General features: G+C 36.6%; 1 protein-coding gene across 1 annotated transcript in view; it reads left to right on the top strand.

Annotated features, from left to right (window-relative positions):
• Nucleotides 1-16,821, top strand: part of Bruce (BIR repeat containing ubiquitin-conjugating enzyme) — a 361,218-nt gene that overhangs the window by 279,485 nt on the left and 64,912 nt on the right. The window contains 1 exon segment of the mRNA XM_067128151.1: nucleotides 12,528-12,626. Within this exon segment, the coding sequence (XP_066984252.1) occupies nucleotides 12,528-12,626 (99 nt within the window).

Raw genomic sequence — 16,821 nt, forward strand, 5'->3', positions numbered from 1 at the left:
AGATAAGACGAGGTAAAAAATTATGGCATATTTTCTTGAATTTATCTCATACCTATAGTATAAGGCAACTGCTAAATTACAAAACCATCTGTATATACGCTAGCTTTTGCAACAACATGCATCTTATGAAATATTGGTTATGTAAAGATGATGTCATTACAAATGCCGTTTTACTCATGGTTTCCTTAAAATAAATGAAATAACAAAGCCGATTCTACATCATATTTTTCCTACACACGTCGCCTAAAAGGGAAACCATCGTTTTGTTCATGTTTCATCGCCAATCACAAATAACCCCTAACAACATGATAATGTAAGAGGATTATTGTTCGTATGACTGAATTTTCTAAACAGTTACAAACAGCCATGTGTATCAATGGCCATTTACCTATACTTCATCAGTGATAAAGAATTTTTGATGAAAAATAAGTATTATGTTATCCTAAATGTTATTACTACCGTAATTACACTACCATTAAAATTTCTGAAAGCTTACCAAAAGATAAAGGTTGCTGTGAGCACAGCCGTAACTCGATGGTTACATTTTCTCAGATGGGATCATATAGATAAAAGTTGATTTTATTGATGTGGAATTAGTATTCCTCAAATAGGCTATTTATTATGAAGATAATAATGTATAGTGTAAAAATAGTTTTATTACATTTATTATCAGTTTATTTCATAATTTGAATCTTTTCATGTATGTCAGTGGTTATTGCACCAAGGCCGAGGCTAGCCTACTGATAAGCATCGCTTTGAATTCAAGGTTTAATTTGTAGAATGTTAGTATAAGATGACCCTCAATTTTTAGTGGTGACTTTTAGGATTTAAAGGTCATCTGCCTTCCCTCCGTTTCTGCTGTTGGAGGTGCTCAAGAATTTGAGGGAATCTGGGCACACCACCATGATTCTATGTGTGCTTTGGTGGCTGAGGAGGCACTGGATCACAGACCTTCTGGAAATGTCAGTAGAAGTTCTCAGACAGTTACCTCAGTGGACATTTCTAATTCGACAGTCAGGGAGAGGGAAGCTTCACGGAAATGTCAACATGCGTCAACAAGATCCTCAGCTCTAGAGGCCTAGACAACTTTGAAAAGTCGTTTAGGGATTCTGTCTTCACTGCAAGGAGAAAGTCCACCAATATCTTGTATCCGAAAAATTGGGAGCTATATAGATCACGGTGCAAACCCAGGGGTATTTCCTGTCTTTGCAACAATATTGACAATATAATAAAGTTTCTGTGCTATTAGAGATATGCCAAAGGTTTGTCTATTGCCTCCATGCTGACTTCTGTTTTATTGCATACTGGATTGGATATTTCAAATGTTAGGACTTACGCAAAGATATTTGCTCATTTCAGCTGGAAAAGCTGAAGGTTCTGCAAAACCTGCTTTTATGGAACCTAGATGTTGTCTTAAGACATTAGAGGCCCTCCTTTTGAACCCTTGAGAGAGGCTTTCTCAAGGCTCTTCGACAATCTTTCTGGTGGCATTTTCTTTGGTCAAAAGAAAAGTGAATTACAAGTAATATTATCATTCATAGGGTTTTCATGTACTGTGGCATCGTTTTATGCTGAGAATAATGTCAAGGCCAAAGCTCTTCCAAGAGTTTTCTCCTTTTGGAAACTAATTTTTGAGGAAGAAGAGCTACTTTTATGTCCCTCTTTCAGAACAGAGACGTATTGTTCCATTGCACTGACATCATGTCTATGTAAGATCATGGAAAGAATGATGAATACACGTTTGATGCGGTACTTGGAACGTGGTAAATATTTTTCCCCTGCTCAGTGTGGTTTTAGAAGTATGCACTCCACAACTGGTGCATTGGTTCAAATATAATCTTCGTTATATGAAGCTTTTGTTAACGAACAGCATCACATCACCATTTTCTTTGATCTCGAGAAGGCCTATGACACGACAAGGAGATATGGCATTCTGAAGGTTCTGTAACATGAGAGGAAAAATGCCTCTTTTTATCAAGGTTTTTTTTTTAAGTAGGCTTTTTCAGGTTCAAGTTGGAGTAACAATGTCAGGTGCATTCAACCAAGAAGGAGTGCCACAACTTTGTTTGCATTAGCAATCAATGGGGTATCCAAAATAATTCCTCTAGATGTAACTTATACATTATTTGGCGATGACCTTTCGATATCTTATGCAGCAAAAAGAGTGGCAGTGGTGAAACGCCACCTTCAGCTCTGCATTGATAATATAGTCAAGTTGGGTGAGATGAATGGTTTTAGGTTTTCAGTTAGTAAAATGGTAACTATGCACTTTTGCCATGTAAGAGGAGTCCATCCTGATCCAGATCTGCTCACACATGGGCAGAGAATTGCATGTGTTGCTGAAACAAGGTTTCATGGGTTGATTTTTTGTATAGCAAGCTGACTTGGATTCCACATCTGAAGTATAAAATGCTTGAAAGCAATGAATGTCCTGAAAGATCTGTCGCACACTTTGTGGGGTGCTGACCAAACTCAGATGTTGAGACAATGCAAAACTTTGGTCTTTTCAAAATTAACTTATGGGTGTGAAATATACACATCAGCCAAACCTAATGGCCTTAAAATGCTTAATTGAATCCATCATGCAGAAGTATGACTGGCTACAGGAGCATTTAAATCATCTTCCACTGAGAGCATGCTTGTAGATGTGAGATTCCTCCAGATCGACATTACCAACATCTGCTGGTTTGGAGCAGGTACAGATTTCAGAGGCTCCCTAAGTCCTTAATGAGCATTTGTATCAGAAATGAAAGGCATTGGCAATTTTAGGAAAATCACCCCAAGCAAACTCAACCATATGCTTTTACAGTAAAATGTATAACCAGTCAATTAAACATCCCAAAGAGAGAGACTTGACCAGATAGATATTTGGTTATCCTCCCCTGGAACCTTCTAGAGATAAAATGCTGTAGATATTTTAATTCAACAAATGCAGAATTGTCCAATGAGGCAATGAGAACAATATTTTTAGATCGTTCCTCTATGATAATTCCGTTGCAGTTTTCACAGATAACTTGAAGTCAGATACTGGCGTCAGCTTTGGAGTAGTCTTTCCTGATGTATGTAGAAAGAAGTGGGATATTATCATCTGTTGCATCCATTTTTTACAGCAGAGCTGCATGGAATTTTAAAGACCTAAAAAGAAATTTTAATTAAATGGAAATAGTTTGACAATACATTGTGACTCAAGAAGTGTTCATGAGTCTTGAGCATCTTCTGACTCTTTACACCCACTGATTTTAGAGATTATGGAATGGCTGTTGTTAGTGAAAAGAAGAGGTAAATAAGTAAGTTTTTGCCAGGTGCCTTCCCATGTTGGGTTTCTGGGGAATGAGCGAGCTGATCATCTCTAGAACCCAGGAGATGCCTACTACTACTACTAGATAGGGATGTATTTCCTCTTGTAAGTCAGAAAATTATAAACCTGTGCCAGTCCCTTCGGGAAAATACTGAAATAGATCAAAAGATGTCCAGTATTACATCATCAGTATCCCCTTGGTCATATACCTACATGCCAAGGAGACTAGAAACGATGTTCTGTTTAAGGATTGATGTCAGATGAAAACCATCCATTCTGCAATGACTATACTGTATTGTCTCCTTGACTGTGAGACATTTGCTGGTATTGAATGTCCTAGTCTTGGGGATCTAAGATGGTTAATTGCCAAGGGTAATATATTTATTATATATAGATATAAAATATATATATATATATATATATATATATATATATATATATATATATATATATATATATATATATATATATATATATATATATATATATATATATGTGTGTGTGTATATATATATATATTAAATGTCTTTTACTGTAATACAACAGTATAATATGAAGATAAAAAGGCCCATAAAACACTGTATGAATGCTTCAACCATATATTTCAAGCACTTCCTTCTATGCCCCTGTTCACTGGTAAAATATGGACAGATGATACAAAACATATGTAGGTGTGGCATTAAGTCTCGTTGGCATGCAGGTGGCCATTGACCCAGGAAGGATGGAAATTAAGCTATTCCCTTGTGATTTTTGGCTTCGTTAGCTCCCATCTGGCGATGCATCTGGTGGTCGTGTTTTCTGAAACACCTTAAGAGGAGGCCTGAGGATTAACCCGTCGATGTCATCCAATTTCCAATGTCCTCCTGACAGGTTCATATTGTTGGTTTGATTGATGATAGCAAATTACAGCATCTTCCTTTTGTACAGTCAACTACTTTTGAAAACCAGCTCTGCCCCACCCCAGTTTATGGTGGGCTTTATCCCTGATATGTAGGAAAATCTCTGAACTCTCTGAAGCGTATCGCGCTGATCTTTATGCTCTGTTATTCTTTGTGTGATAGACCTACCTGTCTCCCCCATGTAAATCTCATTACAATTGTTGCACAGAATCTTGTAAACTCCTGCTTCTTCCCCTTTTTTATTTAAGTATGTACGGTAGTGAGCGAGCTCCCAATGGATTTAGGATAATGGAAAATAAAAGGATTATTAGACCTGAGATGTTCTGTAACTTTTTTGTTGTTTTCGTCATACGGAAGCTTTATTTTGTCGTTAAAATCTATTTGCCTGTTGTGACTTGGACCTCTGTAGTATATTCTATATGCTTTGTTAATAGCTTTCTCGATAATGGCGTTGGTGGATCGTGTTGAATTCTTTATTTAGGCACCCATTTGAACATATTCTAAGTCCCATGAGGAATAGGTTGCACCCTACCATGATCTTTACGGAGACATTGTGGCAGCTAAGGAAATGAATGTAAGAAACAGCGAAAGTGGGTTTCCTATATACTGTGAAAGCATATCTGTTCTCTTCTCATGGTTAGGACATCTAGGAACGGCAGTTTGCCATCCTTTTCCCATTCTGTTTTGAATTTTATGATCAGAGCCAGTGAATTTAGTCTATGAATTTTTTAATAGCCATAAATCAATCAAATTTTCATACATCCCATCCTAAACCATTAAGGAAGGTGTGTAGGAACCTATTTTGCACTCTCAGGGATCTTGAGGTTCATGTGTCTAAGAATGCCGTGGCTTTGGGTGTGCACCATGCGATGTCTCTAGAGGATTGTCTCCTTTCAAGTTTTTATGAGGATCTCTCTCTCTCTCTCTCTCTCTCTCTCTCTCTCTCTCTCTCTCTCTCTCTCTCTCTCTCTCTCTCTCTCTCTCTCTCCACTAATTTTGGTGGCGCAGTGGAGATGTAGCCCTGTGTTCAGTTCCAATGACTTGAGGGACATTGAAATCCAGTATGAAGACTGCCAAACACTGGCACTTTTGGTGTTGGCAGGGGAGATTATCACCTCGTCTTCCCATTATGTTACAAACAAGTAAAGGTTCTTGCTATTGACCTCCTTCCTGGGTAATTGGGGAACCATATGTATTTGAGTTCATACATATCTTACTCTATTTTTGTTTTTAATTATTTTGCTTAGTTGTATTTGCTTTGTTTTCTCTTAGGTAAGGGCAGACAGAGTTTTCTTGCCTTTGTTGCAGACATTGGTCCTCATTGGAGAAAGCTACTTTTGTTGCAGAGACATTGCTCCTCATTGGAGAAAGCTACTTGTGTTGCAGAGACATTGCTCCTTATTGTAGAAAGCTACTTTTGTTGAAGAGACATTGCTCTTCATTGGAGAAAGCTACTCGAGCTGATAACTTTTTTTTTTTTTTTTTTTTTGCTAAATGGTCTTGTGGTTTTGGGTGTAAGGTGCCACAGCAACTCAATTAGGTAGGTGGTAACTTTTTAGGGATTGTGGTTTAGTTGTGATTGTAGCTCTCGTCAGCTCTGCGGGCTTGAGGCAGAGGTCTGACTTGCCATTCTGTGTTGCACAATTGTTAACAAATGGCCATATTCAGGTTCAGTTCTCCAACTCCTGCAGTAGTGGACCTTACCTGATGAAGATCCTCATCTGACGAGTACTTGCCATGGGATCATATTCATCAGGTAAGCAGCAATTAGGGTATTTTTAATGGTATCTGATAATTTGGTTATAGGGAGATGTCTTACACTCCTCCAGCACACAATGTTGTAGTCAGCAAATGATAAAGTGTAAGTTTAACCTAAAACATAGTGATTTTTGTGATTAAATTGATTTTTTAGGTACATTTTCATTTAGATCCCTCTTTCTTCTCCTCTTAAGAGATTGAGAGAAGAATAACCAAAACAATCTGTCTTACCTCCACCTTCCAAGGGGTATAGGTAATTAATGGGAGTGCTTGTTAAGGATTGTTTCAGTTTTAAAACTTGCTGAACCTGCGCTAAGTAGTCACAGATACAGCAAATGATAGAGGGGTAAATACCTAAAAAATTTATTGTATCATAAAAATCACTTATTTGAATTAACATATACCAAAAATAAAGGATATTCCTCTAAATTAAACCAATTATTTTGGATGAATCCTACTTACTGTTAAAGTTAGCTACTTCTTTGTGCCATTTGGTGATATTGGCATTTAAAAAAAATAAAATAAAATAATGCTTGGCTGGAAAAGATGGGCTGTCTATAATCATCTGTTTTCCCACAAGGTAGCGTGAGAATGTTTGTGCTCTTGTCAGAATTCTTCTTATTGAGTCTTTGTGCACATGGAGTGATTTAGCTGTAATAATTTTGATATTTCTGGCAGTGTTTCTCCTGTATGGTGTTTTGGTTGGTTTTTCTTTTGAGCTATGTCATCTACGGCAAGCAGAGACAGAAGCATTAGGCTTTGTAGGAGCAAGTTTTGTGTAAACCGAATGTATTTAGCTTGCATAAGATTTATCCTCTAAAACTAATACCGGCAATGATGGGCATTCACTGTGTTTTACCTGCAGGGTTAAGATAGAGAACGAATAATTTTGTTAAGTATCAGGAGATACAAGAGGCCAATAGGTTAAGTAGACAATAAGTTAGGTCCAGTCTTAAGTCTACTCCATCTATTCCTCCTTCAAGTGTTGCTCCTTCTCTTACTCCTCCACTGCCAGAAGGGTCTGATTACTTTTTCACTCCTCCTGCTCTGTCTTCTAATGATTCCCATGGTTCAGGAGAAAAAATAGGTAAACTTGAAGATATTAGCATATTGTTGTCATCAGTTAGGCTTTTAACCAAGTATATTATGGTAAAAGGTCACAATTCCCCCATAGTGATAGAATTTTTTGGTTTCCCCTGCAAGAGATAAGGTGTCAGAGCCTTACTATTGCTTGTAGGGATGCCCTCTTTTGTCTTGCTCTAAACTGTCTACTGCCTCATACCAAACTCATTCTCCAAAAGATTTATATGGTAGTGTTAAGTGCTTGTGCCAATCAACTTATGTCATCATCATCTGGTGAAAATGACAGTAATGTATGTGATCCTGCTGATTTATTAATGGATTTAAGACATAGTATTCCTGTTGCTTTGATAGTTTCTGAAGTGCTTGTAAGTACTTCAGGTGTTCAGTCTGTACCATCGTTTATTCCTTGTGTTTCTGACGTTAATCCTCCCACTCTTACCCAATCCTCCTCTTCAGCGTCTCCTTTTGACAACTGTACCTATTTGTACTAGCAGCCCTTCCCCCTCCACCACATCTTTTGTACAGATGACTCCTGCTGTTACCGCAACTGGAGTTCTCTCTCATATCAAAACATTTGTCTGTGTTGGATTTGTTGTTGAAGAATGAGTGATTCATCTACCATGATGTCATGCGAGAACCTCTTACCTTCTTCCATCCAACCATCTCCCAGCCATATTAAGTGTCTCCTGTTCCCTATCAGCTGTCTGCTGTTTCCCTTCCACATCCTGTAATGTAATTATTGCTGCCAGTCCTGGGCTCGTTACCATCATAGGCCCTTGCTACTCCACCGTCTAAGTCTGCAGATTTTCTGGTTTTGCTGCCCCAATTTTTCCATTAGACTTGACAGATTTTGACTATCAGATGATTCTCCTTTGGTTTTCAAGCTATTGATAGATCACACTGCTTCGCTTTACCCTCTCCTTTTTACCAAGGGTGAACCTGTTGATCAGCACTCACTTTTGTTTGCTTCTGCCTCAGCTTCTGTCAAGCGAGTAAGAAGTTCAAGTTATCTGATTTTGTTAAGGCACATTTTTAGGCAATATTAAAAGTGTTATCCCTTACAACAGGCTACTGGAATGTGATTCCATTGGTTTCAACTTTCATGAAATTGTGGAGAGTTGCCTATTATGACACACGATAGATGCCAGAGCTTTATCCTCGTACAGCTTGAGATGCTAGTTTTTTCAAGTTGCTTAACCCAGTGAAATGTAGAGCTCTCGAAACCTGGAAGATGATTTGGGCTAATAGGCAGAGTGCTCATTAAATCAGCATTTAACTCTACTGAAGCCCTTTCCTGTGCTGAACTTGCAGTTAGCATGATTGCTCATTTGCTGCACCAGGTGAAACCACATTACTCTCAAAGGAGAGACAGTTCTTGATGAGGCGGAGTTTTTACCTCCTTTTGATAGAGCTATTTTCAGTGCTTCAGAGGAGGTACCTCATATTTTCTAACTCAGTTTTAAAGAATTGGGAACAGTTGTGTTCATATCTTGTAAAGTAGCTCCAGCTCAACAGTCACCAGCTTTTTTTTTTTTATGCATCTCATTGTCATCTCCTTAACCTCAAGGTATTTGAGGCCATTGCTGAGGATGTTTCAAATCAGGAGAGTAAGGAATTCTTAACAGAATCTTTAAAAATTTCATTCAAGTGTCTGTGCTTACTCCTGTAGTGGTCCTACACCTAAGTTATGTGCAGAATATCAACCCAAGCCCAAGTTCTTCCACTTCTAATAAGCCCTTTCGAGGTGGTCAGTTCTCATGTTATGAGGGAGTTCTCCCAATTCAAAGTTCTGTGTTTTGGTCTGACCATGGAGCCATAGGTATTCACCCTTGTTTTAGCTCCATCAGTGGGATGCAGTCATCTGCTTTGAATCTTAGTTCTCCTATACTTATGCGACTGGTTAGTTTTCATCAACTCGTTTCGGGTGATGTTGAGGGCCATGATTGTCTTCTGTGTATGGCCTTCTTCCAATCCAGGGATGAAGATCAACTATCTGTCTTTTCAGGGTTTTTCAACAGAGAAATGAGTAGACAATTTTCTATCCCTACTGAGAGATTTAATCTTTAGATAAGCTTATGACCAAGAAGTGTGCCGTCTCTTTTGGGCCACATGGCCTCTTTAGAGAAGGTTGTCAGCATGGCCTGCCTAAGAATGAGACCAATTCAATTTTATGTCATTAACTCAGGGGACAGGTCTCATCTTCCAGATTTGACTCCAGTGGCTAACTCAGGGGACAGGTCTCATCTTCCAGATTTGACTCCAGTGGCAGTTCCTCCAGATTTTTTTAGTTCTCTTTGTTGGTGGGGAGATTGGTCAAGACTTTTGATGGGTCTGCCTCTAGACCTCATGAAACCAGATCTCACATTATCTTGAGGCATGGTGTCAGGTTGGGGGCCATTTCTGGGAAATATAGAAATATCAGGGAGTTGGACTGTATAATAGAGTAAGGTGCATATGAACAACCTAGAACTTTTGTCATTGTGGAAGGGTGTTATGCAAGTGGAACATCTAGTCCAATTTTATTTTTTAGTGTATACAGTACAACTTGGCCTGGAAAACAAGATTATTCAGTATACCAGTTATACAACACTTGTGGGTGTAGTAAAGTCCCCACTTAGGGGAAATGAAGTTGCCCTTTAGTCAATGGTGACATGGAGTAGATTACTGAATGGTGTCGTTGGTGGGGTATGAGGCTGAACTCCAGTAAAACAAAAGCTAAAACAAATTTATTACAGTAGTAGATCTTGTACTGATTTTCCACCCCATCTTCTCCTTCAAGTGTATGGGACCCTGCTTAGTGAGTCTGAAGCTTTGATTATATTTGGTGTAACTTTTGACTCAAACCTTAATTTTTAGAAACATTTAATAAATGTGTTAGAAAATGCTGCAAAGAAGTCACGTATTGCATGTAAGTCCCCTCATGTATTTATAATAATAATGAAATCAGTGCAACCTGTTTTAGGTCATTTGTGCTTCCTTTACAAGAATACTATTCTCTGGTGTGGGTTTCTGCTTCTGCCAGAGATTTATCTCTTTTTAGAGTGGTTTATGGTGGGAGGTTTCTGTTTCCTAATATTGACAGTAATGACTGTGATCATTGGCAGATGGTCTGTCTCTATTTTTTTTGTCAATTTGTCATAAGTTGGATTTTAACAGAGAACTTTCACTTTCAAAATTGATCCCTGATCCTCTTTTCCTGCTGAGAGTGGGAGAGTGACCTATGTACTGAGGAGCAGCACCAATATGCAGTAAATGTGCCATGCTGTCGAACTTCTCAGTTCCAGAGTTCTTTTATTCCTCACACCTGTGAACTGTGGAGCAGTCTCCCCGAGGATGTTGTGCAACTGGAACCTCTTGTTTTAATCATGTATATTTTTATCTATTATACAGGCAGTCCCCGGTTATTGGCGGGGTTCTGTTTCTGAGGGTGTGATGATAACTGAAAATCGCCGCTAACTGAAAATTGGCGATTCCGGTGCATTTTTGGCGATTTTTGGGGGTTATCGGCGCCGAAAAGCGCCGATTTTCGGTTATCAGCGCCTCTGTTAGGTATGTAGCTGTGCCAATACCCAATTATCGGCGCCGATAAGCGGAAATCGGCGATTTTCGGCGCCGAAAACTGCCGATTTTTGGCACTAGACAAACCCCATAAAACCGAATCGCTGTTAACTGAGTTCACCGTTAACCGGGGACTGCCTGTATTGTTAATTTATTAATTTATTCTTTTTTTCTTATCAGATAACTGATTTTTCCTTTCTTCATTTCTTATTATCTGTTGTAACTTTCAAATGAACATCATATTCTTTGGATGCTTGAATTTCAGGTCAATGGCCCCTGTATGCCTGTTCCATATGAATAGGGGCTTATCAAAGTAATAATCATAATGTTTAAATAAAACTTTAGTTTGCTTGGCTTAGGGGATTTTTTTTTTCTGGCTTCACTAACCCACCATTCTCTTTTAAATTGGTAGTCAGCTGTCTTTAACAGTAGGGAAGATTCATCCTAAACAGTGAGAATTTTTAAGATACTGTAAACGAATTATTTGGATAGTAACCTACTGTTAGAGTGGAAACTCACCCAGCCTCCCTGCATCTTGGTCAGGAAGAATTCCTACAAGAACACAAACATTCTTGTGCTGCCTGGTGGGAAAACAGGTGATTATAGACAGTCCATCCAGGTCAGCCAATCATTATTATTCTGTTTATTTTGAATGCAATAGTACCTAACAGTGCAAAGATCTAAGCTAACTCTAGCAGTAGATAAGTAACCAAATAATGAATTTTATCATAAAAATTCTCTTTTTCAATAAAATGTCATGGGCACTCTACACTTATAATTGAGAACTGCCTTGTGCAGCTGAATTTGTTATCCACGTAAACATGATTAATTCGTGTAAACTTGCTAGCTATTGAACTGGTTTTTTGTACTGCATCTAGAATAATAATTTTAGACAACAACTTCTAGTTAAAAAGTCATGCTTAATTATTTCATTCAAGTTTTGAAACCCATCTTGTGCAGCTATGTTACTTGCATTAGCATTATAAAATTTTATTAGCTTGCTGTGGAACCTAAGGGTGGTTTGTATTAACTAGTTTTCTTGAAACACCTTGACGGACTCACGCACTGTCATATAATATGACAGTTTTATAAATATAAAATATAGCCATTCCTTCTTGTGAACCCCACTCCTTCCCTGCTGACCATTCTTGAGTAAATCAGTGCAAGTCATTATTCATACTGAATGGGAGAGTGAGAGGAAGGGGGGTGGGGTGTTTTAAATTGCTTGAGAGGGTCTCTCTCTTCCACTGTGGTAGTAGGATCACCCTTTTGCTAATTTGGTGTAAGTTACCCACTTTGTGCCTTATTTGAAGCCTATGTAAGGCAGTGATTTTTACTTAAAAAAAGAAAAAAAATTTGTTGACTATTTTTAAGTCTTGTATAAGTTTCTTAAAAATGTTGTAGTGCTAAAACCTTATCAGAGTGATTGGAACCAGCAGTTTCATTAACCTGTTAACAGCCTGTACAGTTAGACAGAAATCAGAAGTTTTTTCTTAGTCTTTATTGCCAGTAAATGTTACCAGCTACGAATAATTTATTCAAGATATATATACTATCATTGGTAAATTGAGTGGATTTGTGGAAACTTGTAGCAGTCTGTCAGATTTTCATCTCTTCATGATTCCTTTTCTGTCAGAATTTAAATATTTTTGAAGCACTTTTTCATCTCCCATTAATAAGGAATTATCAGATTAATCCTCCTCCTACCAAATGACGGAAGTTTTCCCATACATTTTTCTTCTTTATTGGGAAATGTTTTGTTGTCTAAAAGAAAACAGTTTTATTTGTCAATTTGATTGATGAAATTTTGATCAAGAATTTTGTGCACAAAAATAAAAATATTACTTAAGCAGCAGTAAAGTTTATGCTTGTCATTTGGCAGATAGAGGGTTACTGTGATTCTCAGTTTTGTAATGATTTTTTCTTTCCAGCATCCTGCTAGTAATGGTTGTGTACGGAGCAGCAATGGGGATAAGGGGGAAATGGTTGTAGAAAATGATTGGGTCAGCCTGGAGATGAATGATTATGAGGTGAGGCCTTTTGCTTTCATGTGGTTCTCTTACCATTTTATGAATGAATCTTTGGCCTTAGCTTGAATGCCGTACACTTGCTTGTTTATGCAGGAGATCCCAGCCATATGTCTTGGTGTGCTTCATAGCTAAATCTAATACAAAAATGCTTGTCATTTCACCCTGCTTTGATGTTATGCTATAGTTAATTCTCTTGTCTTCTGAAGTGTTATTTTTACTTGTTTTACTTATGTTTTAGTAAGATTTCTTAATGCCATGATGTGTAACAGAGGAGAGAGGTGCATCAGAAAAAGTAAAATGATAAATTTTCATGTTATACACAGTGCACCACATCATACACTGTAGGATTCTTGATATTGTGTGAAAAGCCAAATCAATTATTTATTCATGGCTGGTGTGTGAAATGCAGGGCATTGTACTTATTAAACAAGGAATTCAGCCTTTAAATGTGAACTGTCATGCTGCATATTGTACCTTTTCTTATTAGAGCTTTACTGTGGGTTCAATGATATCTTTTTGATGTAAAAACCAGTGGGATCAACATTCAAGTGCATTTCTGATGAAAACAAGCAAAATAAGGAAAGGAAAATGTGCAGTGTATCTTGAAAGAAGTGTTTGACCCTCTTTGTAAAAAATGGAAGATTGTAAGATGGGGAAAAAAGGAGCATGAAGAGAATTCTAAAGCTTGGCAGTAAATGGAATGATATGGAATGAGCCCTGTATGCTGAACTAAATAATATATGGCACTGTTTACAGTCCTTTCGTAGTGTTTTGTAATAGTTTCTTTTGTACTTTGTACAGTCTTTGACATTCTTCATACTAAGCTATTCAGAAGGGTTTGTATGAAGCCAATACTGTGTTTATTGCATCCATCACATCTTGAAAAGTCCCACTTATCAAGTATTCATTTAACTGAAAGTCTCAGACAATCTTAAAATTAAATAAATATTAGAATTTAAATCACTAGTTCCAGTCTACTTGGACAAAAGTGCTGCAATGTTGTTTAGTCTTTCCTTGACTAATAAATTGAGGAAAATGATTTTTTGAAGGTAAGTTTTCTATAGGGCATTATACCCATCATAGTTACATGAAAGGTACAGTCTAGGTCTGCTGTTAAAATACAGGTGCTTGTTTACCCGCAATAGGGTTGTATTCTGAGAAAGTGATCGTTAGCAGAAAAAATCTTAAATCTAAAAAGAAGGCCAAACCTATCGAATATTACAAATCTAACCTAGTCTACCTTACAGCTGCGCAGAATACTTGCCATACTTGTGGTTGGGCAAAATAGTTTAATACATTGCTTATTTTGTAAGAAGGATTTCTTGTATAATTTTTCAATACTGAAAAAATTTTTGTTCACCTTAGATTAGGTTATCCTATTTCAAATGTGGTCAGACACTTACCATAACGTACTCGAATACTGAATATCTATTATTCTATGCTGAAAAAATTTAAATCATAAGATATAGTACAAACTGAAGCATTCATTATCTTTCTCTGATACCATTATGAGGGTCATTCCAGCATCATCATGCAGTGAATTGTGCAAGTGACAACTTACAAGAATTTTCATTAGTGCTAGGTAGAGTGCAGTTTCAATTATAAAATAAAATGCTCATTACAGATGTCCCTTGAATAACAACATTTTGAATATACGTTTTTCATGATAACTTCAAAAAATAATTTATATAATTGTCAAATTAAAACCAAAATATTTAGCAATGGTTTTATTAGCATAAATATCTCTATGGTATATGACATTGCTGTCAGACGGACACTTTTAGCCAAGCAGGCAGTGGTGCTGACACCCTCCCCAGCCCTTTTTCTGGAGAGTAAATAATAAATAATTACTATTTATAGGTTGTGTCTTGTATGACTTTCTGGAACATGTTTGGCTGCGTCATAGTCAAAGTAGAAAATCAGAGTGTGGTTGTTCATGGCATTTCCAAACTATACTGTAAAAAAAGGCTAAGCTATATTGCATATCAAAAATTAAGTTACAGTTCACTCATCAAAACAACTGTGTATTAATATAGGCTTATACCATTCAATATATATGCTGAAAGAGAAATGCAAAAAAAATGAACTTAACAGCTTAAATCTTCTTGTTCAGTTTGAAATGTTTTCTTTAGATACGAATATATTATGCTATGGTTTTTCTTAAAAATTATTCTTCAGACATTTTTGATATGTACACAGCTATGCTTATTCTTGTTGGGGACAAAACAGAGTTAAGTCAGCTGATAAAAGAAATGGATGGAGGGAGAATGAAAAACTCCTCCCATGTTGGTGGTGGTCAATATTCAGTTGAAAATCAGTAACAGAAAAATAAAACTTTAGAGATGAACAATTAACATTGAAATAGTTTATTAAATTACATTGCTGACATATGAACCGCTTGTGTTAACGGTGCATTACTGGTAAAACTAGAGAACAGTGATTATATATTTTTGTAATTAATTTTATTAGATCTGAATAAATTGTTATTAATTTCAGCAGTAACAGATATCTGTGCAATTCTGTCCATGTTCTAAAGAGGGGGCTTGAGGAAGTTGGGTTAGGAAGTCAGCTGACTAAAGATAGACAGTGGTAATTGGAAATAAAAAAAAAGGATCCCTCTTAACTGTTGTGTACCAGTTTTAACCCTTACAGGGTGGCCTGAATATACATTAACAAAACCCCTTGCCTAGCCAAACTTTAAGGTCTGCCAAATTAAAAAAAAAAACATATTGTGGAAAGAGTAAGGATATGCAAACACTCATGGTATAAGAAAAGAAAATTCTCAAAAATTTTCTATACCTACTACAGGAAGTTGAGGGTAATATTTCCAACCCTGTGTGGGCCTCTTTTCCAAGACACTCATAAAAATACCAGGTAATTTTAGTGAATTATAGATGTTTTCTCTAATATTAGTTTGTACTGTTTATTGCATAATTACAATTAAAGCTCACATGATATTATAAAAGATAAGAGCTCTAAATAACAATATTCCCTGAGCTTATGTATGGACAAATATATTTCCAACCATGCATGGGGCTCTTTTCAGACACGTAAAAATACCTGCTAATTTTAGTGAGTTATAAATTTTCTTTATAACAATTTTTGTACTTTGTATTGGAAAATTACAATTACAGCTCATATAATATTGTGAAAGATAAGAACTAAAAATAGCATCATTCCCTGAGTATATTTATGAACAAATATATACAAGATGTACTGGGATGGGGAGGTGTAGTACTTCCCTCTTGAAATCTCATTGGCAACTATTATTCCTTGTGTCACTGAGCTAAAGTAAGTATGATACCGTAAGGGTTGCCTTATAATCATTTTTAGCCCATTCAAGTGATTTGAATGTTTTCCTACAAAATTTAATTAAAATATCATAAAAAAGGATTATCATATGATATGCAGCAGTAGTCCGCTTATGCCATTATTATGCATCAAAGGATGCATGCTGCTGTGAAAGGATTATATTAAATAGTGTTCTGCTTGTGAATATTTTTAAAATGTAACTTTTTGTATGGCTCAAGAGAGAGAACAATATGGTATGAGAGTGTTTGATAATTGTTGTAGGACTTTCCTACATCAGTTACCAAAGATACAGTATTGTAATTTTCATTACTGTATGAAGGGTTTCTACTAACGGTACAATGTATAATTGCCATTTTGATTGTATTTTGAGAGGGAGAGAGAGCAGCAGTGTACGATTGCACTAGCCTACAGTGTATGATTGCACTAGCCTACAGTGTACCTTTGCACTATCCTGTACTAGTGCATTTTCTTTAAATATATTCTGCATCAATTTTCCAGTGATACAGTAACACTTCAGCTAACAGACCTCTGCACTTATCAGCTACATTATTATGATTATTTTTTGTGCTGCTACAATTTTTGATGATACATGTTTGATAAAAATCTTGCAAATTGAATGTAAAGTATAAAGTACAAGTTAGTTTAGGAATTATGAGGAATTTCTATTAGTTTTGAAATATATATAGAAAATATTCAAGGTCTTTGGTATGTGACCAACTTTATTGCTCAAAAGAAAGCCAGACCCCCAAATTGTCTGCTAAGTTGAGGGGTACTATATTATATTTTTTGTTAATACATCATTTTCCATAGATACTGTATATTTTCTTAATGTTTCCTTGTGAAGTTTTTTAACTTATGTACAGTTCTGTAAACACTGCATTGG

The sequence above is a fragment of the Macrobrachium rosenbergii genome, chromosome 3, assembly GCF_040412425.1.
Source record: "Macrobrachium rosenbergii isolate ZJJX-2024 chromosome 3, ASM4041242v1, whole genome shotgun sequence".
Lineage (NCBI taxonomy): Eukaryota > Metazoa > Arthropoda > Malacostraca > Decapoda > Palaemonidae > Macrobrachium > Macrobrachium rosenbergii.